At 43.9% G+C, this 25066-nt stretch overlaps 1 protein-coding gene across 4 annotated transcripts; it reads left to right on the forward strand.

Moving 5' to 3' along the window:
• The first annotated feature begins 1857 nt into the window (after positions 1-1857).
• Positions 1858-24196, forward strand: rin1a (Ras and Rab interactor 1a). 4 transcript variants are annotated; one of them, XM_035433532.1, is made up of 11 exons: positions 1858-2505; positions 12307-12489; positions 13683-13797; positions 14099-14171; positions 14311-14402; positions 16496-17091; positions 17467-17959; positions 19855-20160; positions 20749-20880; positions 21157-21332; positions 22501-22588. In XM_035433532.1, exons 2-10 carry the CDS (start codon positions 12307-12309, stop codon positions 21330-21332), a joined length of 2166 nt encoding a protein of 721 aa, XP_035289423.1. In that variant the 5' UTR covers positions 1858-2505; the 3' UTR covers positions 22501-22588. The 4 variants fall into 4 exon arrangements, with proteins under 4 accessions (XP_035289423.1, XP_035289422.1, XP_035289421.1 ...); XM_035433531.1 differs by having other exon boundaries at positions 1859-2505; positions 12279-12489; positions 21157-21320; positions 22501-24196; XM_035433530.1 differs by having other exon boundaries at positions 1859-2505; positions 12282-12489; positions 21157-21320; positions 22501-24196.
• The last annotated feature ends 870 nt before the right edge of the window (positions 24197-25066 follow it).

The following is a 25066-nucleotide window of genomic DNA, read 5'->3' on the forward strand; positions in this document are numbered from 1 at the left end:
GAAATTGAGTATAAGATTCGCGTATGGATGTAGCTTCCAAAAACTCACAAATAAAAATACACAGACCTACTTCCGACATAATGCGCGCTTTCTTTTATGGTTATTGAAGTTAAGACGGAGTAAGAACAACCTCCGCTATTTATTCGACCAGCGCGTGCAGCTGCAGCGCAACGAGAAGCCATGATCCTTGCAGACTGAAACGTTTAAAATGATGAGCCACCCAGCAGCCCTACTGTTTTAATTTTAACTATGTGGGTTTTGTCCCCAGTTTTTGTTCTCGATACTTTTATTCCTGTGTAATGTTCTATACTTCCCTGAGTAGAATTCTACTCATTGCACAGTGGGCGACCGGTTTGGTCTATCACACAGAAGGGGGTCCTTGTAGGGCCTTGAAAGGTGTAAGTGATTAATTATACAATTGAGCTGCTAATTGTGCTGTTTGTAAAATATAATTGTTTGACCAAACACAAGGGTGAGTGAAAGAAAGGAAAGTTAATTTGTAAACCAGGGTGCCTCCAGTGATTTTGTACCTCTCAAAAAGATCTCACATTGGATCCCACCACCATTTAATGAAGTCATACACAATCCTACCGCAATTTTTACGCTATTTAGAATAAAAAAATAAAAAATAAAAAACTTTTTGTGATGATAGTGATGGTGCAATTAATTGGATTAATTCTTTGATATATGGCTTGACAAAAAAGTTATTGACTACTTGTTGATGGAGAATTGAAATACATGCATACATGCAAGGAAACATGCAGACACGACATGGTACTTAGGGGATTATCATAAATGTAAAACCTGATTCTGGTAAGAAATAATGCTAATAATTTAAAAGTTATGGCACATCTACATTGCATTGTATTTATAATAATGAATGGCTTTATTAATACAATCCTATTTATGTGTTTTAAATATTACTGTATGCGTATATTTAACCATGGTGGATTTGCTTTGTGCATTGACCGTTTATCACTGATGCTTTCTACTTACTTTTTTTTTTTTTTGCAACGTTGGCTATTTATTTTCCTTCCTGCCTCTTTCTCAACCCAATTCTGCACACATGTTTTTAAAAAGAGTAGTGAAACTGCTGACTTCACAAAATTTAATGAAAATGTCAGTGGTTTTGTCATAAGTAGGACCCAGAGAAATAATTAGGTAGGTGAATCATCCAGAATCACGATCATCATGTGGCAAACTTGGTAAAACATCCCAGGATGAAATGTTCAGTGCTAAACATCATAGAGACACATTCACAAAGGAAGGTTATGTTACAGTTATACCAACAAGAATACCCCCGAGTAATAAATTACTGGATGGTGAACTGTGTATTCTTCTGCAGATAATATTCTGCGTTTTTGATAGACATTACCACGCACCAGTGCAGTAAACAAGCTAAGGACTGTGCTGAAGTACATTATCTGTTTGGACTGGAGAGATGGTTCTCTTTATTGCACAACATGGCAGGGGTCTGATTGACTTCATCCAGTGGTTTGAGAGACGGGAACACAGAATTCATAAAACAAATGCTCCAATAATCCTGAGCAGCTGTTGAATGCACATGCGATATTGTACAACCAGTTCACAGCACAGGCAGAACAATAACAATTATTGTATTAAAACTTTCAAACAATTATTTAACATATACTGGATATCGCATGATCAAGTGTTAACGAACACGCAGACATTCTTTTCAGGTGCCTTATTAGGTAATTGAATGATTAACTGAGATTACATTTTTTATTTATTTGTGGCTTCAAATAAAGGCTATATCGACCTCTTGGTGGCAGAGGACTGTACTATGCGAAATAACAACCCGATGTGTTCACCTAGTTCACATTCCGCTCATAAACTGTCTTTCTATATTTACCGTAGATATGCAGTGGTTTTGCCAGTTACCGTCTGCAAGAAGACATGCTATTATTTCACGAAATATTTGTAAACCTGAATGACCTTAATTCTCTTAAATTTATTCAAAGATGCCACAACAATGTAAAAGTGCCCATTTTCTTTTGGGCTGTCAAGGCAATATAAGAACGAAATTTTTTATGTGTGTATGGCGGGCTGACCAAATAACTACAAGTTGTTAAATCCTCTCAAGATTTTAGTTGTAGGCTGCTTTTTGCTTGCGGTTATTTTGCGAGATCTGCTAATTTTAACACAGCGCAGACACAAACGCATGCGCAGATAAAACGGACCTTTGTCCAGAAAGTTTGATTGTGATGTTATAATAGGAACTAGCGAGGGAATGGAAAACACACGTAAGGGCTACGGAGAATGAGTACAGCGTGAATCACAGCTTCTGAAAGATTTGCGCCGGATAGTCACAGTTTCTCTCACACATATCTAATGGAACCTCAACATCAAGATAACTACCATTTCAACATGAAAAATCCCAGAACTTAAAAGTGACCGTTGAAGAAGAACTGCATGGATCCAGTGGCTATTTCAGTGCTTAGATCTGGAAACTTTTAGAGAGCAAGAGGGAGACGGGAAGATAAGGTACGTGTTGCTTTTATTATTTTGTCGAAGATTAAACTAAGATACAATTTCACAGTGAATTGTAGAGCATGCAATTTATGGAATGAATGTTGACTCCGCCAAGAAAACACGATGGGACGTGTAAGGAAGAAAACCCTTCCGACGTCAGGTTCAAGGAAGTTAGCGATTATTCTGAAAGTCACACATGACAGTTCAAACAAGTGGAATTATTTTTTTGTGCAACATCTCACTACATAGGAAGCTTATATACTAGGTTACATTGTGATGTTTGATTTACAATCGCCTACGTGCCACAGTTAGTAACCTCAGTTTCTCAGCTGGGACAGAGTCGTGTAACAGTGTCGTTCACGCTGGTTGACTAGCGGTGCTGCCAGGTGATCACGTTTACCTGTAGGCTACTGTGTACCTGGCTCTGCTTTGAAGCATGTGGACTTACAGAACCGTCTAAATGTGTTTTTTTTTTTTTTTTGTAATTGGAAACAGAAGTCGTCTACTTTTTGCTTTTTAAAGTACCCTTTTTTAGTGAGATTTGTTTTACGTTCTACAAAGCCAGCCTGTGTTCTTTTAAATGCTACAGGTAGTAGGTAGGCAAAAACAAATACGGATAACAGTGAAACATTTCAGTTTGTAAATATATTGTCTATAGGCTATAGATTATGCGTGTGGGCATTTGATACGCATACGGAAAGGGTAGACTACCTGGTTTATTTTGATTAAACTAACTGGACTGCAGCTAGGCCTCTAACACATACCTGTTTGTTCTAGCACGTAGGTGCAACTTCAACATCATCAGTGGCACAGAAGCATAGTCCTGACATTAGGCGAACACAGTCTATTATTTCTCTTTGAAAAATTAAAATGGTCATGATTACCAGCATTGCGTCTTGCTATTTTAACCGAGTTAAAATTGTGTTGTATTTCGTTATATAGCACATAATTCATCCAGCCCTCAACATATCCTCCTAAGTGCGCAACATGCTCCGCCAAGCCGTAACTTGGCGGGTGGCTTTCCTACCATCCCAGTAGCATGGACTATAAAATCCATCACCGGATCAAAAATAGCAACACAAAGGGACGATCAGCTTAAAAACCCTCCTACAGTAGTTATGTTTTTGGCATACAAGACCGTTCCACTGTTTTTGGCATTTTGATTTCATGAATTTGGAAGAGCAGGCTAATTTCGCTAGCCAAAATTACCAGTTTACAACAGCACACCTGGGAATCGAACACGCAACGACTGGTTATCAGGCCAATTTCTTTATCATCACGCCACATATACTGATTTTAAATTAAGGACTATACAAATGTGACCGCATTCCTTTAAGTAGTAGCTTAGTGACAGAAGGCAATCCCTATTGAAAATAACACAAATGAAAAAGTGTACTGGATGAGTTGCGCTTTCGTAGGTCCAGCAGTATGCTACGGTAGGCGATCAATTTAATGGATTTAAAAGAATTCCTCTAAACTAGTACAGTTGGATTAGAACAGCTGACTTGCTCCAGTGATGTGTGGCTTTATCTGAAGTGGTCCATTAAGGTCCTGGGATTCATGCGGGGGCGGAGAAAGTCTCGTGGATGGTATCCGTACATTGATAGTGAGTGGTGCTCATACCAGATTTTACCGTGTGCCGTGTGGGGTTGCTCTTTGAAAAGGAGGGCAAATGTCGGTGTCGTGACGACTGTTGCTTGGACACCATCTTCAATGTGTCAGTCATACTGGAGTGCCCGCTGATTGATTGGAGAGCGCATGAAGCAACAGTTCAATTTTCGGTTTTTTTGGGAGTTAACTGGGGGAAAGTACAAAGTTAAAATTTACATACATGTTTGCATATTTTTGGTAATTTTTATTTATTATTGAATGTATCACTTTGCACAAATTTCAGATTATGTGTTTTACCTTGGTATTTAATTAAAGTAGGTTTATATGCGAGGGATGCCACCGTGCTTGACTGTATTAATATTTTTGATATTTGAATTGTAATTCAGATAAATTTCAACAAGGTATAGGATATCTAAATCCACACTGGTTAATATTTAAAAGGGACAGAAAGTGTATGGCATTCGCTTACAGTATATATTAGAGAGTTTCTGCACAGACTAAAATGCTTTAAAATTAACCAAATTGAGAATGTTCTGTCGGAGATACTAGGTAGTTAATTCAAATATTCTGTTTGATTTAGTTAAAGAAATGCCTCACTGCAGTTTGATTGAACCTGCTCTGTATATTTTATTTTATTTTATTTTTTTGCCACAGGTATGTACTGTATGGTAAAGCATAATGCAGTGTGTCACAGCCTAAAGACTGAATCTGGAATGCTCCTGTGGTTGAGTTCCAGATTCCTTCATCTTGAGACCAATGGGTGATTTTCACTGGGTTAGAAAAACAGATTCCAATATAATGAATAGTACCTAATCTACCCACCGTCACTGTGTGACTCTCTACTTGTAGTGGACATAGCCCAGCTTTGTCATGTCCACCCTGCCAGGATATTAATCCGTGGATAGTTTCACCTACCGGTCTGAATAAATGGTGCTTCCTGATCCAAGTATGCATTGGAACATATCATGGTAATCACAGCTGTTGTAAGTTGGATGTTGCCTTTCAGGAGATGTGTGAGTAAAATTACTTTGTGCCATTTAAGTGAGTGTAATCTCTGTGGTGCTCCTTCAGTGAGGGCTCCTGTGCTTGCTGATGTGTAGGCGTTGCCCCAGCTGGTGCAAGTGTGTTTAATTATAAATGTAATAATACTGTAATAATAGTAACACTTGCAAGACTAATGATAGGCCTTTATTTTCCAATGCATGAAGGTTCATTCAACATCAAGAACACCACAGGAAAAGTGTCTACCCCTAGAAGATACAAATACCGGGAAAAACTTGCCATATGGTGGCCATATGGTGCATACTGTTATACACAGCCTTACATCATACACTTAAGTCACATACAATCTTGCATACACATACACGAGCAATAACATTAATATAATTTAGAAGATGCACTTATGCAGAACAACTTTCATTCAGGGGAAATGTCAGTGGATTCCCCTGATTAGTGTGAGCAAAAATGCCAAACCTGGCAAACAACATTCTCAAATCAGTGAGTAAAGATGTCCCAATGCTAATGTGAGGTTAACTGTTAACTTCCTACCAAAAACCGAAGTATACATTCAAAATGCAGACACATTTACATCCATAACAAATCCCAAGAAAAGGAACAAAAGACCACAAAAGTATAACCCGAGGCCACAAAAATACCAGAACCTGTGAAGGTGAGAGTGCTACAGGGCGAGGCCTGGAAAAACCGAAGTATACATTCAAAATGCAGACACATTTACATCCATAACAAATCCCAAGAAAAGGAACAAAAGACCACAAAAGTATAACCCGAGGCCACAAAAATACCAGAACCTGTGAAGGTGAGAGTGCTACAGGGCGAGGCCTGGAAAAACCGAAGTATACATTCAAAATGCAGACACATTTACATCCATAACAAATCCCAAGAAAAGGAACAAAAGACCACAAAAGTATAACCCGAGGCCACAAAAATACCAGAACCTGTGAAGGTGAGAGTGCTACAGGGCGAGGCCTGTAGCAAGGTGCAGTCTGAAGAGGTGGGTTTTCAGTCTGTGTCAGAAGATGGCCAATAATTCTTCCATCCTGACCTCTTTGAGAAGCTCGTTCTACCGCAGCGTGGCCAGCGCAAACAGGCATCGTGACTGGGAGAAACGACCACACACCAAGCCGAGAGCCAGTACCCTTGAAGGTGCGGGAGAGAGGGTGTGGAGTTTGAAGACACTCACATTTTACACACACCTGTTACAAATGTACATTCTAGGGGTGGGACCGTTTACTAAAGTAAGCAAACACTCGCCATCAGATTCTTAAAAATTTAGAAAAAAAGTAGTCAGAAAATTGGATATCATTTTTAAAAATATACCACAGTAAATACACATCCCCCCACCCCAACCCCCGACACCCAGTCCTCAACATTGCCTAGAGTGGTTGAAAGGCTAGCACCATGCCTGGTAACGGTTCAAAAGCAGCTTTTATCTTATCAAAGAGTGTTGTCACATGGGCTAGCCTCCACTGAAGAAAATGCACTGCGATGCCTTTAAGCTTGACTGCTGCTGTAAAACAGCCTTTAGGCCCAAAAATAAAATAAATAAATATAAAGGAGTATTCAAGTAAACTCAAATCAGCTTGTAATCCTGGACATTGTGAAAATTCCCACCCTTAATTCCCACCCTTGCGGGAACATGTGCATATGTTTCCAAATTCAAATATGCACATGAACTATGACAACTCGTGAATACACACTACTAAACAAATTCAGGAGTGGCTTTAAGAACACCAGAATGAAGTCAGACTCCATCAATGGCACAACCACCAGATCTAAACATTATTAGACCTTCATGGGAATTTCTGGCGTGCAAAATGCAAGATAGATCACCACCCCAAAGAAAGAGACTGGAGGCTTTCCTTCTTGAAGAATGGTGCAATATCCCACTGCACACAGTTTAGAACTTGTATAGCAGCATTCCAAGGAGTGAAGCTGTTCTTATGCATGGCCTTACTCTTTGTTAATTGCCATTCATATTTGTTAGGGCTTTCCATTATTTTATCCAACCACTTTTTATACACTTACATATATTGCACACATACTGTACTTGCACACATATACAAACACACGCTAAATATGCACTTTTTCCTTCACTAGTGCTACTGACAGTTTCACTGCTCCATCCTGCCTGTTTTGGAGGCATGGAGGTAATTTGAGATTCCAGAGTTTTGGCTGCTCTTTCCAACTTCTTTCCAGGCCTGGACGTGTAAGGACCTATCCCGACAGGTCAACCCTCCCTCATTTCCCACCCTATGGCAGAGCTGAAGGCTGACTTACATGGCAACAGTCCCCGCCCACCATTGGAGAGATGACTCCGCCCTTCCCTTTCATTCACTTATCCAGTCATTTTCCATAATTACCTCCACCGCATCTTGGCTATTACTCAAGTGTGTGCCAAAGTTGTGCAGTAAAAAAGGGGCCAGTGTGCTGAAGTGGGGTCTTGAAGTGCACCGCAGATGATTGACTGGCTGAGTACCATGCTGGTGTGTTCTCAGAAGCACTTTAACTGCTCAGGCTCTGCATATTGAGTGAGTGCGAGTCCCTCGGTTTGGTTTTTAAATTATTATTATTTCTTTTTGCAAAAGTGGACGTGTACTGGCAGCTGCGCCTCTTAAATCACGGCTGTGCCACCCACACCTCGTGCGTGCAGCACTACAGCTAAAGCACGTGAACTCCACTCTTTCTCTCGTTCACTCATTCAGTGGCTGTTCTCCTATAGTACTACTGATGGAGGGACACATCTCTCAGTGATAGTGAGTGGTGGCTTGCAGGTGCCTGGTGTGCCATGCCTAAAGCAACAGTAATCCGCGTAAACACGGCCAATGTAAGCACACTCTTCCCTGTTGTGGTTGTAGATGATGAAATAACGCAGACTCAACCCTGTGAAGCTGTGGCCATTAGGGGCGGGGCCGTTTAATTCAGTAAAGGAGTGCTCACTGGCAGATTCTTAAGCACTTGGGAAAAAAAATGTAATCGGAAAATCATAAAAGCGTTTCTCCACTACTGTATAAATGAATAACAGTCTACTACAGCCTGATAACTATTGGAAAAGTGACTAATAGTTACCGGGGGCTTATTTGCTCATTTCTGTCCTGGGGTTCTGTGTCACATAAAATGTACGATGCCTAAGTGGGTCTGCTGTTGTAAAACGGGCTTTAGGAACCACCCCCACCCCCAGGATGGGTTCAGCCAGTCCCCATTCATTTGGCTACCCCACGGGGCATGGGCAAGTCCATAGTCTGCACGCAGCTGTGTATGTGTGGTCTTCCTTTGATTCCACTCTGTGCAAGCTCGGCAGTGGTGTGTAGGTAGAAACAGCTATGTATAGTTTAGATATATACAGCCCTGCATTGGGTGCCACATTTCTTTTTATTTTTAAAACTTCATCAGAAAATAGAAAATATTATAAACTCCCACATTACTGTGGCTTATTCTGATGATGAGATATGTAATAATTATCTTGACTGTAATAATTATCTTGACTGAATTCTGTGTATCTTGTGAAACTCATCTGGCAATCGTCTGTGCAAATTATAATGTAAAGTTTGCATCTCAGACACAGTCACAGCTGTGCTGGTTGGAGGGAAAAGCTATGCTGCTGAGAGAATAAAGCTGTGCTGTTAGAGTGCTGGGAGAGTGAGAAGCTGTGCTGTCAGTATGAACTTGTGTTGGTGAGAGCAGAAAGCTGTGCTGTTGGTATCAAACTGTGCAGGTGACAGCAGAAAGCTGTGCTGTTGGTATAAAACAGTGCTGGTGAGAGCAGAAAGCTGTGCTGTTGGTATAAAACAGTGCTGGTGAGAGCAGAAAGCTGTGCTGTCACTATAAACCTGTGCTGGTGAGAGCAGAAAGCTGTGCTGTCACTATAAACCTGTGCTGGTGAGAGCAGAAAGCTATGCTGTCACTATGAACCTGTGCTGGTGACAGCAGAAAGCTGTGCTGTTGGTATGAACCTGTGCTGTTGAGAGTGGAAAGCTGTGTTGTGCGAGTGTGGAGTTTTCTGGCAGGGTTGATGTCTACTGAAGCTTTCAGCGTGGGTTGAACATTTTTACAGAGTTATGCTTGAAAGCCTGGATCTTTTGCGAGGCTTGACATCAGAACTGAAACATTATAGTTAGCCACTAGTAATATAAAACACAAAGGTCAGGCAAAACCATTAGTGAGCTGCTGACCATGTAGTGAAAATGGGGTCGTTGCATATTTCCCTGGATAGAGAAGATGTGCAACTATTAAAGAACAAACGTCTCTTCTTCTCTTCCCTGTCCTTCTCTCTCTCACTCTCTCGCTCTCTCTCTCTTTCTATCCCTTTCTCCCGTGGGTTACGTAGATACTGTAGATCATGTCTATGGTTACGTAAGAGTGTGGGCTACCCTGTGTTTTATGTAAGGAAGACCCATGTGGCCTATGCTGTTTCTCTGGCCTAAGGCTGTGTGTGTGTGCGTGTGTGTGTGTGTGTGAGACAAAATAAATTATATTAAAACAGATGATACAAAAGTAAAATCATAAATGTAGCCTATCTGTCCTCCTATAAGCTTGGCTTGCATAGGCACATTTCATGTGGTAAAGAGTGATGACTCCAATTACCGTCCTTTATGGAAATATTTTTGTGAGTGATTCAACACTTTTCAGAACACAGTGAAAAAGTTATTAATAGGACTTTTCGCTACATTTATTTTTAAACACATACTGTTCTCTCTGTTGCAAGTTTGGAAGAGTCATTCGGTTATTTAAAAGGACAGCTCAGTCAGTCATTTGTGAACTTTTTTTTTTTTACTGTAGTTGAATCTGTAACTGGAAAAAGCTGAGCTATATTTAAAAAACCTGGCATTTTGAACATGGATCGTATCAGATCCTGACCATGCAATGTCATAGAAAGCTCATATCACACATGATAAAAAATTATTTTTCTTGTGTCGTTATAGCTTACGCATTAAGGGAACGTAACCGGAAACGTGACCCCGGAAGTGAATAGGGGGGTGAAATTTGTCGTGACAGCTCCCTCAGCAGTGAGCGGCAATGACAAGATATTCAGAACCATCGTAGCGTGCCCTTTGCCTCTTTTGCATTTAAAAGTGTGAATAATAACAGCAGGTCCTCAGGTGGACAAGGAAAATTTGGAATATATTCGGGAACAAGCTCTCCCTGGTTCGCTGACATTTCCCAGGTCCCAGGATGAAGTGAGGTTAGGCCTGGTAGGATGTGTAGACCTTGGTTGCCATGGCAACTCCCTGCTGTTGCGCCAGAACCCTCTGATCTGGCAGCCCACACTGGGAGAACATGTGACCTTGAACCACAGAATTGTGAGAACGGGAGAGTGCGAGAGATTGAGAGTGCTGGCAATCTATCCTCAAACCAAACGTGAACTGTTATTCCATTTGTGCTTCTCTGGAGTTGCACAAAAAATAGAGAAGCATAAAAAAGAGTTTTGCTCACTTCAAAACCTCACAGATGGAAACACACACGCGTGCACACACACACACACACACACACACACACACACACACACACACACACACACACGCAAACACACTCACACTTACTTGTGCAGCCTCACCAATAGCAAGTTCATCAAAAGCAAATGGACTTGGGTTGTTAATCAATGTGAACCACACACTCTCCCTGCACCAGTCTGCTGAGAGTAGAGTCAGGCCCCATTTCAAACGAAACATGAAGACTTGTAATGGCCTCTTTCCCACGGCAAAGCTTTTTATTGATTTTTTTTTTTTTGGGGGGGACGGGGGGACGGGACTGATTCAGATCCACGTTTCTTCTTCCCTCACAGCAGTGAAGGGGGGGGGGGCATGGGGGCGTAGGGGCTGGATTTGCCGCTTTCAGTGGATGGGATGTGGGTGTCTGGAATCAGGTGCCGTGCGTATTTTCGGCCTTCCAGGACGAGGGTGCCAGCACCCACTCTAAGCACTCCGAGCCCACAGATCTCACACATCGCCGCGTACTTCATCTGTGTGGGAATTTCACACCTTTTCTTTCCGCAGATCCTCTCAGATATCAGTAAATATGGAAGCTGAACCTTCCTGAAGTTCTGCTGTTTGCTTTCTGTGTAGAGCTGCTATGATGGTCTTAATGGCCTTGTATGAACACTGCAGGCAGTGTCTGGTTGCTTAGAATCCATGGCAGTGGGTTGTCTGGTTGGAGTTGGGGACAGTAACTATGAATTGAGAAGGATGGAGTGTTGGTGGGTGAAGAGGGGGTTGAAGTGGATGTAGTGCTGGTGAGTTTTAGTCATGAGGTGACTCGTACCCTTCTGACGTGGATTGGAGGGGGGGGGGGGGATTCCCAGGACATTGCTGGACACGGAACCCAGACACGAGGCAAAGTGACAGAAGGGGAAGAGCGCTGGCTATTTGAGAACAAACTCTCCGGCTGAACTCATGGCAAGGCTTCATTGCGTTTTGTGATTAATTTGTGGACAGTCAGCATGTCTTCATAGCAAGGTTTCCATTTGACCTGTCATAACTGCATGTCAGCTGCAGCTGAGCTATTTCCACTGATCCAGCTCAGCTGTCAGTCAGATATACTATACCTGAAGTGGGCTGGAGATGTTTATGCAGCAAACTGAACCAAGCCTAGAAAAATAACAAGTTGGCGCAATGCCTGAGTTAGTAGTGTGGAAACAAGTGTGTTACGGTAGCACTTCACATACATGAGTAGTTTGCTCAGGAAAATAAACATTTTACCTCAAAGTGTAGCTATATGGTGCATCTAGCTCATACAGCAGCCTGTAATTGTAGTGTATAGTGACCATGTGGTCCGTATGCAATCTGCTTCTGACTGTCTTATTGTCTCCAAAACTGGAAAAATGACTCGACATATGAGTATGTGAGTGGCCACACACTCTTCCTGCTAACACATGATACAAGCATGGATAGGCTGGTGTGGGCGTTTCTACAGAAGTTCCACTCTAATGCTATTCAGAAGTCAGAGGGTCATTGACAGTTGGTCAGGTGCCACCAGTTGAAACATACAGGCTCGTACAGACCTCCATTAGAGCAGCACTTGCAGAGTAAACGTACATATGTGGGAGTTTGTGCGTCCGAGCGTGCGATCGAGTGTGCGTTTGAGTCTGTGTTTGTGTGCGTCAGGGTGTGTGTCAGAGTATGAGTCATTGTGTGGTATGCTGTGTGTTTGTTACACCTCAGCAGTGATGTAACATCCCCCCCCCCCCAGATGGAGGACCCTGTGTACGATTTTCCGGAACCACAGCCCCCGGTGCAGCGGGCGTCTCCCCAGAGGGGCTCGCTGAAGAGCATCAGTGTGCTGGACCGCCTGTTACTCACTCACCCCGTCTGGCTGCAGCTGTCAATCAACTCTGCCACTGCCCTGCACATCCTGCAGAGGGAGCCACCGGGGGTAGGACACACAGCTTCACACACGCACGATCACACGTGCATACACACTCTCTCACACATACACACACACATACACACACACGCTCCCAGACATACTGTCTCACACACACACACTCACACACACTCACACACACACACACACTCCCAGACATACTGTCTCACACACACACACACACATCCTCACACTCACACACACACACACACACACACACACATACACACTCCCAGACATACTGTCTCACACACACACATCCTCACATTCACACACACTTGCACATGCACACACACACGCACTCGCATGTACACACACTCACGCACACACACAAACGCACACACACTCACCGACAGATTCGCACTTACGCATACACACACTTCCACACGCATACGCACATAAACACTCGCACAGGCACATTGTATTTGTATATTTTAATACAATATATTCTTACCATTTTGTCTTCTTCATGTCTTGTATTAAAATGTACAAATACAATACCTGTTATACAGCCAGTTCAAAAGTAACGGACAATGTTGGAGAGAAAACATTAATATACAGCTTTATTTTTTCTTTTGGCTAACCAATGCGCCTTTGTGGCTTTACTGATAGACTGAACAGTCTATTAGACTGTGCCTCTCACAAATTCACAAGACATTTTAAAAAAAAAAAACCTTTTTCTATTAAATAGGCACCTGACGTGGGGCTGAGTATGTCCAATTTGCACCCTAATTTAGAATGGCCAACTGTCCACAACCACAGCCACATTCATGCACATCATTCGTATGTGGCTTTAACCACTGAATTGGCTTTAATGCAGGCACCCGATCGACAAGCAGGGTCACTACATAGTGATGAACACCTAACCGAAAGAACCCTCCCATACCCTGGTCAAAAGTCCGGATTTGATCTGAGACCATGGGGGTCATCTGTGCACCACGATATTTGGGGGATGCTGCTTCTTTCTTTCTCGACCATCAGAGTTACAGCTACTTGTGTCGAGCTATTAGATTGTGGACAGCAGGGGGCGATACAACAGGTTTAGAAGTATGATGTCTGTGTGGAGGATGTTGGTATTGGCAGTAGGCTAAGGTGGCTGTATATCAGGGGCAATATAGCTCCTGAGTCTGAACATGCTTCCATTTTATTTTTCATTCTTTCTGTGTCTTTTGTCCTCCTTGCTACTGGGTGGCGCCTCGCAGAATTTTCTGGTGCGCAAGTCCACCACGTCCCAGAAGAAGGTTCTGTGCGTGAGGCTGACGGACGACAGCGTGCCCTCCTTCGTCAAACAGTTCATCATTCGCGAGCAGGACTCTAGTGAGTGCGACACGTCAGCGCAGCGCCAGGGCATTTTTCACAGAGGGGCTTGTGGGAGATGAAGTTTACAGCCGCGCCAAATGCACTACGTTGCCTCTAGCTTAGGACTTAAACTCCTACCACGCACTCTGTGAAGTGCCCTGTGGTTCTCTGCCTCATGAGTGTAACCCAGGGAGACATCTCCTCCTGTTTGTACCCGAGGTGTGAAGTTGCGCACATCGCTGTTGATCTGAACGTGAGCTCACCTGTCGGCTGTGTGTTGGCTTGCCTAATCTGGGCCATCTCCTCTCTCCTCCTGCAGCCTTCTCCCTGGAAAGCTCAGCCATTAGTTTCCCAGACCTCTGCCGTCTGATTGCCTTCTACTGTGTCAGCAGGTGAGACGCCGGGGGTCCAGCCCTTCGTACCTGAACCTCGGGCTGCGGCGCCTGGGGTTCACCCTGTCACATGGCACACCTGAGCCGTTTGCTGTGGCAGGGGTGGGACCCTAACAAAAACCCTAAAAATCTGTTTCAGGGATGTCTTGCCCTTCCCCCTGGAGCTCCCCGAAGCCATAGCGAAAGCCTCGTCCCACAAACAGCTGGAGTCCATCTCGCACATGGGCGTGGGTAAGAACTAAACCACACCCACACTGCTGTGAGAGTCTGCCAAACCACACCCATGCAGTTACGTGTAACTGGCCTAAGCCACACCCTTGTGCGTACAGTTAAGAGCTAAATCACACCCATGCGTATGCGTGTAGGTGGACTAAACCACACCCATATGGGCATGTGCGCAAGAGAGAAGATAAACCGTATCAACGTGTATGGGTAAGGGTAGGCTCTGTCACAACTACATCAAGGGTCATTCATAAAGCTTCTTAGAAGCGTGCTGACCTAGAATAAGTTTTGCCTTATAGCTCATAATGGATAAGTTTAGGATATGAACTGGGTAAACCTGATCCTAGATCAGCACTCCAATACTGACTGCTTTATCAATATGGAGCCAGAGCTTGTAACAAGAGGGAGCAGGTTTAATCAATTTTTATTCACTGATTTATTTTTTAGCCTCAGAAATATTGCAGTGCAAAGAACAAACAAATCCATTAGATTTAAATGTCATCAAAACTCATTTCTTAAAATAATATTTAATTTCTGTGCTTCATTGTCTAAATATTGTTTTTAAAATGTGCATTTAAGTTTGAGCTTTTACAGTTTCTCCTGCTTGTAAGAATAGCATGTCAATATTATTCTTAAATGCAAAATAGTACTGGAAGGGCAGTGCATGCAAAATAATAATGAAAGCAGATTTGGGCAATGGAATTATATTAATAAAGTAAAGAGATGTTCTTTACATAAGATCATTAAATAAGGTAAATTTTGACAACTTTCAATGAAATACAGTAGGTACAGAAGTGTACAGTGAAACAATCCTGCCAATCAGTTTTTTTTTAGGAATGAGCATCTATACACACAAACCACACTGCGATGCTACATTTGAACTTGCTGAAAGGATAAATGTATCAGCCACATGGCAGCTGAGTCCTCCCCACTGAGAGAAGGAAAGATATGCTGCTCGATTTGTGCTGCCAGCTGAAGATGAATGCATGTTCAAAAACACTCTTCTGCCAACTGATCCTTGGATGATAAATTAACTGTTACCCGCATCGTTTTGCGATTTGGCAGCGACTGCATGGCAACGTTACTCTTTCATGAATCTGGCCGCTGTTAAAGACAGAACTTTTCTCAAACCAGCCTTGCAAGTTTTCTGCTTTCTGACTCCCTCATTTTGCATGATTTTTCCCATGTTCTTCAAAGGTTTACATTTTTTATGGCAGCCTGGGGGTCGTTCTCTACTTTGGTTAATTTTTACGACTGCTTGAGTTAATATTTGCAGGAAAATCAAGTAATTAAATTTAATGGTCTGACTGAGTTAAAAATTCTTAAAGGAAAACTAATTATTTGGGTCACATTTTAGGTCCTATGCATTCTATGAGTATTTAATGATATGACCCCGTAGAAATGGAGTCAAAAGTTGTATTGTTATCAGTGGAGTATTTAAACAGTGTTTGAGTAGGAGTCATACTGTACTATTGATTTTCATCACTCCATCCAGGTTATTCCTGCATCCAATGTTACAAACAGGTCACATTGTAAATGGGCTACACGGTCATAGCAAATGTTGGCGAACAACATTTATTATTACAAAAATACAGTAAATAAGGCCCTGGTTACACTATTGAATGTGATGGAAACTTTTTTTTTTATATCACACTGCCATGCATTTTCTTCACATTCTGTGTCCTGTTCTAGTTCACATCTCAGAATAAAACATCATAGGATAATGTAAGCCACTAAATAAGCCTTTTGGTTGCTAGCAGATTTAGCATTGTATGTTGTCCATATTGGGCTGACTTCAAAGCCGATCAATTAGTGCGCCCCTAATGTCCATGTTGTGCAGCTGTGAGTCATTTTGGAATGCCAGGATAGTATAATAGTTACAAACTGGGCATGTGATGAAGAGGTTGCAGGTTTGATTCCTAGGTGAGGCACTGCTGTTGTTACCTTTAGCAAGGTCCTCAGCCTCTGTTCAGTGAAATATCCAGCTGTATTAACGGACTGGACGTAGGAAAACCGTGTGAGCTGTGTAAGTCGCTCTGGATAAGGGCGTCTGATAAATGTCTGAAATGTAATTGGCTGTACTTCCTCTGGATTTGATTCAGAGTTCTGGAGTTCACAGCTGAATTTCCGGGGCCCCCGCAATGGTCCTCCGACGGTGGACCAAACCATGCTGCCTAGCCCCACCCCTCAGGACTGCGCCACGCCCCAGGAGAACCCCACCCTGTTCCAGGAGTTCTGCCCCATCCACACGCGCAGCCCGCTGGAGCTGGACTGCGGGGCGGGGCAGGGGGCGCTGTGCTTCATCAACCCCATGTTCCTGAAGGAGCCCGGCTGCGCCGCCCTGTACAGGCGCCACCAGTTCAAGCGCAGCCTGAAGGTGCGCATCTCCACGGAGACCTCCAGCCCCCTGTCCCCTCCAGCCGCCCCGCCCCCTCCCCCGCCCCTGCTGGCCAAGGGGTGCCGCAAGAAGGCCGGTAAACGCGGGGAGATGGGGGCGGAGCCAGCTGGAGGGGTGGAGCCAGTCAAAGAGGCAGAGCCACCCAGTAAGGCGGAGCCAGAGCATGAGGATTCAGACTACAGGGAACCCTGCTTCGCACTGCTGAAAAAGGGCAGTACTGCGACAGGGCTCCTGCAGTGCCCCACTGCCCTTTCCCCCACCGAGGAGGAAGACTACCACATGCCGAAGGCTCTGCTGCAGGTATTAGCACAATATTAGCATGCATGCACGCACACACACACACACAGATCACTGTAGGTATAAGCCCAATATTATCACACGCACACGCACACATGCATGCATGCATGCACAGGGACACACTACAGGTATAGGCCCAACTCGCACTCAAACACACAGGAACACTCACACACCTATGCACTTGTGCACTCTACCTCACACATACACAGTCAATGTGTCTTGTGACTGCTGGTATATCCCCATCACTTCTAAAATTAAACTTGGGAGAGCTGGTATTTAGGAGGATGCCTCTTGTTTTTTCCCAGTGAAATTCCTTTTTAAATAATGCCTTTTGTGCTCCTGTGTGCCGCGAGTTCACCTGAATCCTGTGTGCCTCAGGGGAAGGCGGAGCCAGGCTTGGAGGAGGAGCCAGTGATGTCCGAAGCAGAGCTGGTGCTGGAAAAGAAACACGCCCCCTCCCTCAGCGAGCTGGACAGCAGCAGTTCCCTCAGCAGCCTGGAGGAGGTGGACGAGAGTCCGGAACGACCGCCGCTGACGCGGGGCACCAGCTACCCGGCCGCGCCCTCCGGGCCACGCCCGCCCGTCTCCGCCCTGCGCAAGATGAGCGCGGCCTTCGCCTCCTTCTTCGTCCCGGAGAAGCGCGTGGCGCGGCTGGTGGAGGACCTGTCGCGGGACCGGCGCACGTCGTTCGGGGGCCTGGTGCAGGACTTCCTGCGGCAGCAGCGGGAGGGGCTGAAGGCCCAGAGCCACGCCTCCTCTGTCCATCTGCTGCAGGGTCTGCGCCACTTCCTGTCTGAGGCCAAGCAGTTCCTGCTGGGCTGTGGCGAGCTCGAGCCTCCTATTGAAACCCTTCTGCCCGAAAATGAGACAGGTAGAGTGCGTGTGCACAAACACACACACACACACACACAAGAATTTATTGCTATACTTGTGAGGACTTCCCATTAACTACATTCATTCCATAACCTCTAACCCTAACCCTAAACCTAACCCCAACCACATGCCTAACCTTAACCTAATTGTAACCCTAACCCTAAAACAGCCTCTTGAACTTGTGAGGACCAGCAAAAGGTCCCCACCTTGTGTAATTTTCCTCATCTTTGTATCCTTGTGGGGACATTTGGTTCTCACAAAGATAGTAATACATGTCCATGCACGCACACAGACACACACACATGCACACACGCGCACGCACACACACACACACACGCATGGGTGCACACTCACACACAGGCAAGTTGTCACGCCACAGTGTCTCAACAGGGAAACCCCATCAGTGAGAGGGCTAGTTTGTCCTGGCAGCTTGTCATAGCATGTTGCGTGGAACAGACTGACACATCTTTTATTATGAAACGTTTTATGTGACAGTCTTTTCAATAAGTCGCAGCATGTGGTGAGCTATTAGTTTTGTGTATTTTCATTTAAAAAATGTTTCTTTCCTGCACTGTCAGGTTTGTTTTGTGCTCAGAAGATCTTTCTGGATTAGGGTTGTGCAATTCAGTGAAAAAGCTCTATCTTGAATCAGCAGAGCATTCCAGAGATAATTGCTGGGAGATTTGTGCTGTAGGGGATGCATACTTGTTGGCAGAGGTTTTAATGGTTACATTTACTGAGAAGCAGGATTTTCCATTGTGTTGGTCTTAACACTGGAATTTGTCTGTAGAGCTTTCACGTGGTTTATGAACCTGATTTAGAGACGACTGGCATGTTATATACACCTGACTTTGAGAGGGCTCTCAGGGTATATACATCTGACTTTGAGAGGACTCTCGTGTTATATACATCTGACTTTGAGAGGACTCTCATGGTGTATGAATGTCATTTAGAAAAATGTACAAACTTCACACATTGCCTGTGCAGTCAGGTTGGCAACTCCAGTTAAGCTTGGCTTGTTTTTTTTTTACACTGTCCATCAAAGCATACTAGACTAAGAGTGTAAAATTGCATCATATGTTGAGGGTATTGTGGTTGGCTGAAACGACATAGAAGACTCATAAATAGTTGCACCACAGATATGGCTAAATTAGTTACGGCTAACAACTGTAACTTGTTTATTTTGAGCTTGGTGTAGTATTACTGAGAAAATGCATCATTTATGTTGCATTTTTTATTTGTTTATTTTATTTACTTATTCTGTTTATTTTATTTACTTATACTTATTCATTGAGAGCATTTGCTTGTCATTTACTGCATTTGTGGAATAAGTGATAATTGATAAGAAAAAATTTACCTAATGAGTTGTACCCTATATATAACAAAAAATGACTATTAAAGGTAATGCTGAACGGACATAGATTTTGTGTTTACGTACCCTGCCATGATTGAAGTCCCACAAACCCCCCCCCCCTTATGTCATTGCAAAAGTATAGCACCACCCTCAGCCTGGATAATTTCGAAGTAGGACTTGATTTAACGAGTGGAGGCTTGCTGCAGAGACGGTGTGCAGTGTCCTGAAACGGTGCTGACCTCACTATGACTTAGCGCAGCACAGCAGTGTGAACAAATCAATAGAGAAGACTTGTGCCTTATGAGTACTCGCATGGTATACAGTGTAAACCTCACTAACAGAATGCTCAAAGTTTAATAACTGTTCAGTGATGTGCTTAATTGTTTCTGATGAATGTGCGTTTTTATTTGTTTTATTTTGTTTGTGTGTGTATGCATGCCTGCATGCACATGCATGTGTGTGTGCCCATATTTATGTGTGTGTTTGTGTGTGTGTGTGTTGATGTGTGTGCATGCTTGCATGCATGCGTGTGCGTGCAGACCAGGCGCTGGAGAAGGCCATGTTCCGGTGCGTTCTGAAGCCTCTGAAGGCCCAGCTGGACGCCGCGCTGCGCTCCCTGCACACGCGGGACGGCTCCACCCAGCTGATGATTGACGGCCTGCGCGCATCCCAGGACGGGGCACTGGAGCGCTTCGGGGTACGAGTGAGCGTGCCGGACGCCCCGGTCATGGACAAGGTTCGGCAGAAGCTGGCCCTCCTGCAGCGGGCCTACTCCCCCGTTGACAAGGTGCTGCTGCTGCTGCAGGTGTGCAAGTGCGTCTACACCGCCATGAAGACTGACCCAGGTGAGTGGCAGCCTCTGAAAGGAGACCTACAAAGCCCATGCAGTTTCTGTTTTAACTGTTACTGATTATATGTTATATTACTCACTGTGGAGCCCCCTCATATGTGAAATGTTGCATTTGTTGTGTTGCAAGTTGCAATGCTAGCTGATGTCATAGCATGTCCTGCTTCCAAATTGATTAGCGTTCAACAGGAATTAGCTGCTACGAGTAAGTAGTTAGTAGGAGAATGATATTATATAATATAATAGGATCTTGATGGATTTCTTGAATCCCATAAGGGTGTTTCAAAGCTTGGGGAGCACATTTCAGATTAAAGCCTCAAAAACCCTCCACTGTGGTTACCATTATGTGTGATGCAGGTGTGTTGATTTCATGCATAGGGTGAGTAATCAAACCAAAGAAAGTTCCAAAATGGCTGAAGTAGGAGCTTATAAGAGTGTGCCTCAAAGCTAAAGGCTTTATATACCCAGATTACCCTGAAACACCCCTCAGGCAGGGTGAGGGGTGAAGGATGAGGGGCAAAGCGGTGGATTGAGATGCAACTGTCATCTGTCATTCTTGTGGTCCGTCCTCTTTCTCCTTCCCCAGGCCAGGAGTTTGGTGCAGATGAGTTCCTGCCAGCCCTGGCCTATGTAATTATGCAGTGCAACATGCCAGAGCTGCTGGTGGAAGTGGAGTACATGATGGAGCTTCTGGAGCCAGTGTGGCTCACAGGAGAGGGTAAGAGCTCACCTATGCCTGCTCACCTGTACGCTCACATAGTCTTGAAAGGATTTAGGTTGTGCAAAACCGCACCTGGTTGTATCTGAAATTTTATTTGCAAATATCACCTCTTCTAAGGTGAAGCATTCAAGTAAGTATATTAAAGCAATTATTTGTTTTGATATTCAACTATTGATTCAACAAGAAGCAAGTATAATGTGAAAGTATTTGTAAGTACACTTCTATATAGTACAGCCGTGTTGACTGGCGTTATGATGTAACTGCTTCTTACAGGTGGATACTATCTGACGAGTGTGTACGCCAGCCTATGCCTGATACAGAGCCAGCCTGAGGCCCCGCCCTCTGGTGGGATAACGAATAAGGCCCGGGAATCGCTGAAGGAGTGGAGCAGGCGCCGTAGCAACGAGGCTCGGAGCCAGAGGGACCAGCAACACCAGGTCGGATCTTAAGTGTGTGGCGTTCTGTTCCTCCTTTACATCATTTTGAATAAAATAATGCATTTTTGGAAGAGCTACCTCTTTTAAATGGGTTGTGAATACTTTAAATTGTGCGGCCTGTTTTTTGTTGAAATACTTTCAATAGCTGAAGAGTTGTCTGACTGAAATGGCCGTTGAATTTTACTCTACGGATGATTCTGTTCCGACTGTAAAACGCCTTGTTAGAAAGTTACATTAATTTCACAAGTGGGCAATGATACCAGCCACCTGCTTCAGTAGATCCACACCTGTGCTTTGGATGCTGGCATACTTATCAAGTGAACAATCACACTTTAAAGCACACATTGCAGCACGGTAGTACGGGAACTAGGCTTGCAGCCAGACTGTTGCAGCTTTAAATTTTAGATTCAGCACAACCGTTATACTTTTGAGTAAGGTACCTGAATTTGCTTTAGTAAATATACAGCTATTTACATGAATAAAATTTAAGTTTGTAAGTTGTATAAATTGAGCTGTGCTACTTTGACCCTTATTTTGTTAATATTTCTGAGTTGTCTAAAGTGCATTTCATTAATTAGGGAGAGAGCTGTGGTGTGACTGTGCTGGAGTGGTGTCAGTGGTTATTGGTTCTGTGTTGCTGTGGTGTGTCAGTGGTTGTTGGTTCTGTGTTGCTGTGGTGTCACGGTGGTTGTTGGTTTTGTGTTGCTGTGGTGTCACAGTGGTTGTTGGTCCTGTGTTGCTGTGGTATGACAGTGGTTGTTGGTTCTATGCTGCTGTGGTGTGTCAGTGGTTGTTGGTTCTGTGTTGCTGTGGTGTGACAGTGGTTATTGGTTCTGTGTTGCTGTGGTGTGACAGTGGTTGTTGGTTCTGTGTTGCTGTGGAGTAACAGTGGTTGTTGGTTCTGTGTTGCTGTGGAGTAACAGTGGTTGTTGGTTCTGTGCTGCTGTGGTGTGACAGTGGTTGTTGGTTCTGTGCTGCTGTGGTGTGACAGTGGTTGTTGGTTCCGTGTTGCTGTGGTGTCACAGTGGTTGTTGGTTCCGTGTTGCTGTGGTGTCACAGTGGTTGTTGGTTCCGTGTTGCTGTGGTGTCAGTGGTTGTTGGTTCCTTGTTGCTGTGGTGTCACAGTGGTCGTTGGTTCTATGCTGCTGTGGTGTGACTGTGGTTGTTGTTTCTGTTGCAGCGGTTTGTGCGGGTGCTGTTCCAGGAGGGAGAGTACAGCTCGATGAAGACTCTGGTGTGGAAGGTGGGGGACAGCGGCGAATCCCTGGCCAAGCTCTGCGCCTCCAAGTTCGGGGTGGCCGAGCCGGAGCAGTATGCCCTCTACTGGCGGGGGGGCGGTGAGGCGCAGCCTGTCCCTCCGGAGGCCCAGGTGCAGGACCTGCAGATCCAGGGTGGAGCTGGCCCCGCCCTCACCTACCAGCGCTGTGACCAGGACCCCAGCAAGACGCGCAAGCTGACCAGAGGTGGCGCCGTGGACCTGGGGGAGTCACACTGAGAGCCCAGAAAGAGAGGGAGGTCTGCATTTGTAGGGTTCTGGGTGGCCCACTGAAGGCCGGTACATTGTTGTTGCTCATGGTGGATCATTTCAGCCCTGATACAGAGACCAGCAATCCCGCCATGTCTTGTAAATGACAGGAGGGAGGTGGTCCACACCCTCAGTGAGGCTTTAATCTTCTTTGTTCTACTTTCCCAGCCCACACTAGTAATATTGTCTCCAGCTGGAGGGAACCTGTCCACCTCTCTCAAAAACTGGAACTGCAGTTTGTAAAGGGCCAGTTCAAGCACAGTCATTTCTAGATTAAAAAATAAACAAAACAAAACCAGCCTCTTGAAGGCATGGTAAATGGACTGCATTTATAAAGCACTTTTATCCAAAGCGCTTTACAATTCATTCACCCATTCACTCACACTCACACACTGACGGTGAAAGGCTGCCATGCAAGGTACCAATCAACTCATTGGGAGCAATTAGGGGTTAGGTGTCTTGCTCAGGGACACTTCGACACGCCCAGGGCGGGAGATCGAACCGGCAACCCTCCGACTGCCAGACAACTGCTCTTACCTCCTGAGCTATGTCGCCACCAGTGAAGACGAACTTTCCACTTCCCATATCCCCATGTTAAAACAAAACACTGATTATTATGTAAAAGACCATCCATTTTTACAAACCCATTCACACACCGCCCTCTTTCATTGTATTAAGAGACAGGTAATGTGTTCTCAATCATCTACCAGTGTTGAATTTCCAACCTAGTCTAAAAACTCAAAAGTGGTGAAACTAATATTTGTTTTTATACAGTCGATAGATCTGTAGTAGCCTGTTTATAAACTGCCAATTCCAGTAGCCTATTAGGCAAGAGGACCTGCTGAGACTGGACTGTTGTGCACGTGTGCAGACGGGCTTCTGTGTTAGTGTGGTAATGCATAATGAATAGGCCACAACTCCTTTGGTTTTAACATCACAACACCTAGCAATGCTGCTTGGCTAGACACAAGCATTTGTAATGTATTTATTTATTTATTTAGCTTTATTTGTGAGGGGGACAGGCCATCTGCCGTCATGTTTTTAACTTCAAAAATACATGTGTATGTGTTTTGTTTCTGGATGAAACCGAATCTGAAAATGTACTCTGCTGGACGTTTCTTTGACAGTAATATGAACGTGGAGAATTCCTGCATGCTGAGTGCCTGTGTGAAAAGATATGCAGTGCCTTGTGCGATGCTTGTGTGTAAAGGTACCGCCGTGCGACGTGTGGTGTTTGTGTGCTGTATTCTGAGCAAAAGCAGTCCCAGTTCACCCAGGCACTCTCCACTGTTTAACAGTGTGCTGTACTATTGTTTCATAAGAACTAATAAAATACAAACATGTACTTAAAGAATGTTTAATCTGGAGGAATTGAGAAGGTATGCTTGTATAGTGGATATTTATTTGTGTTACAGATTAATGGAATATTCCAGAATGAATGAGGAATGCATACTTCTGCAACATTTGTCAGTGCAATTCTCTTGTGTATTTTCTGCAGGAGGGTACTGGTATGCATATTAAATTTAATGTATTATATATAAGCTATTTTAATTACAGCTCTCCAACTATTTAATTCACAATACAGATTGCTTATAATTTATACTGGCACTCATTCACACATTTGGTCAAGTGCAACTGTGATGTCAGGATTCACTTAGCTAATTTAGATTTGTGGTCTACTTTCATTCAAAGGACACAAAATAAATCTGCCAGTTTGAAACTTCTGCAGTTCTGAAACTGACCACTTGAGGGTGACAGTTGAAATCTACATAGGATGAAAAACCACAAAGAGCAAAAGGAGAAATAAAATAAGAAAAGCAAATAATGACAAAAACACTAAAAGCCTATTTTTAAAAGATTACCTAGGGACAGACAATGAGTATAGGTCTAACCAAGTTTGATCTGCACTGTGCCATCTGATAAAAAAGTAAAAATAATAAATGCAAGCCACTTACAACAGTGTATGGCATTTTAATTTTCCAGAACATTGGAAAACAATTTTGACATTTAAAACATTTTGGTATCTGAAGTCTGGTAGAAGCTCAGCATAGCCGTAATTCGTAATTCTTAAATCTTGAGTACAACACATCCACAGATGTTATTTAGGGAATTAGAACATTTTTAGTCTAAAGATAGATGACTCACTTCAGGACATTGCTTCACAGATTCATGTTTTCCCTCATACAGAATTTTGGCAAGAAAAAAAAATCAGTACAAGCAT

The sequence above is a fragment of the Anguilla anguilla genome, chromosome 9 (genome assembly GCF_013347855.1).
Source record: "Anguilla anguilla isolate fAngAng1 chromosome 9, fAngAng1.pri, whole genome shotgun sequence".
In the NCBI taxonomy this organism is placed as follows: Eukaryota; Metazoa; Chordata; class Actinopteri; order Anguilliformes; family Anguillidae; genus Anguilla; species Anguilla anguilla.

Coding starts and splice junctions, on each gene's coding strand:
- rin1a (XM_035433531.1), top strand. CDS start 12,307: ATGGAGGACCCTGTGTACGATTTTCCGGAACCACAGCCCCCGGTGCAG. Junction 12,490..13,682: donor TGCAGAGGGAGCCACCGGGG/GTAGGACACACA, acceptor GGCGCCTCGCAG/AATTTTCTGGTGCGCAAGTC. Junction 20,881..21,156: donor AGTGTGGCTCACAGGAGAGG/GTAAGAGCTCAC, acceptor TGCTTCTTACAG/GTGGATACTATCTGACGAGT.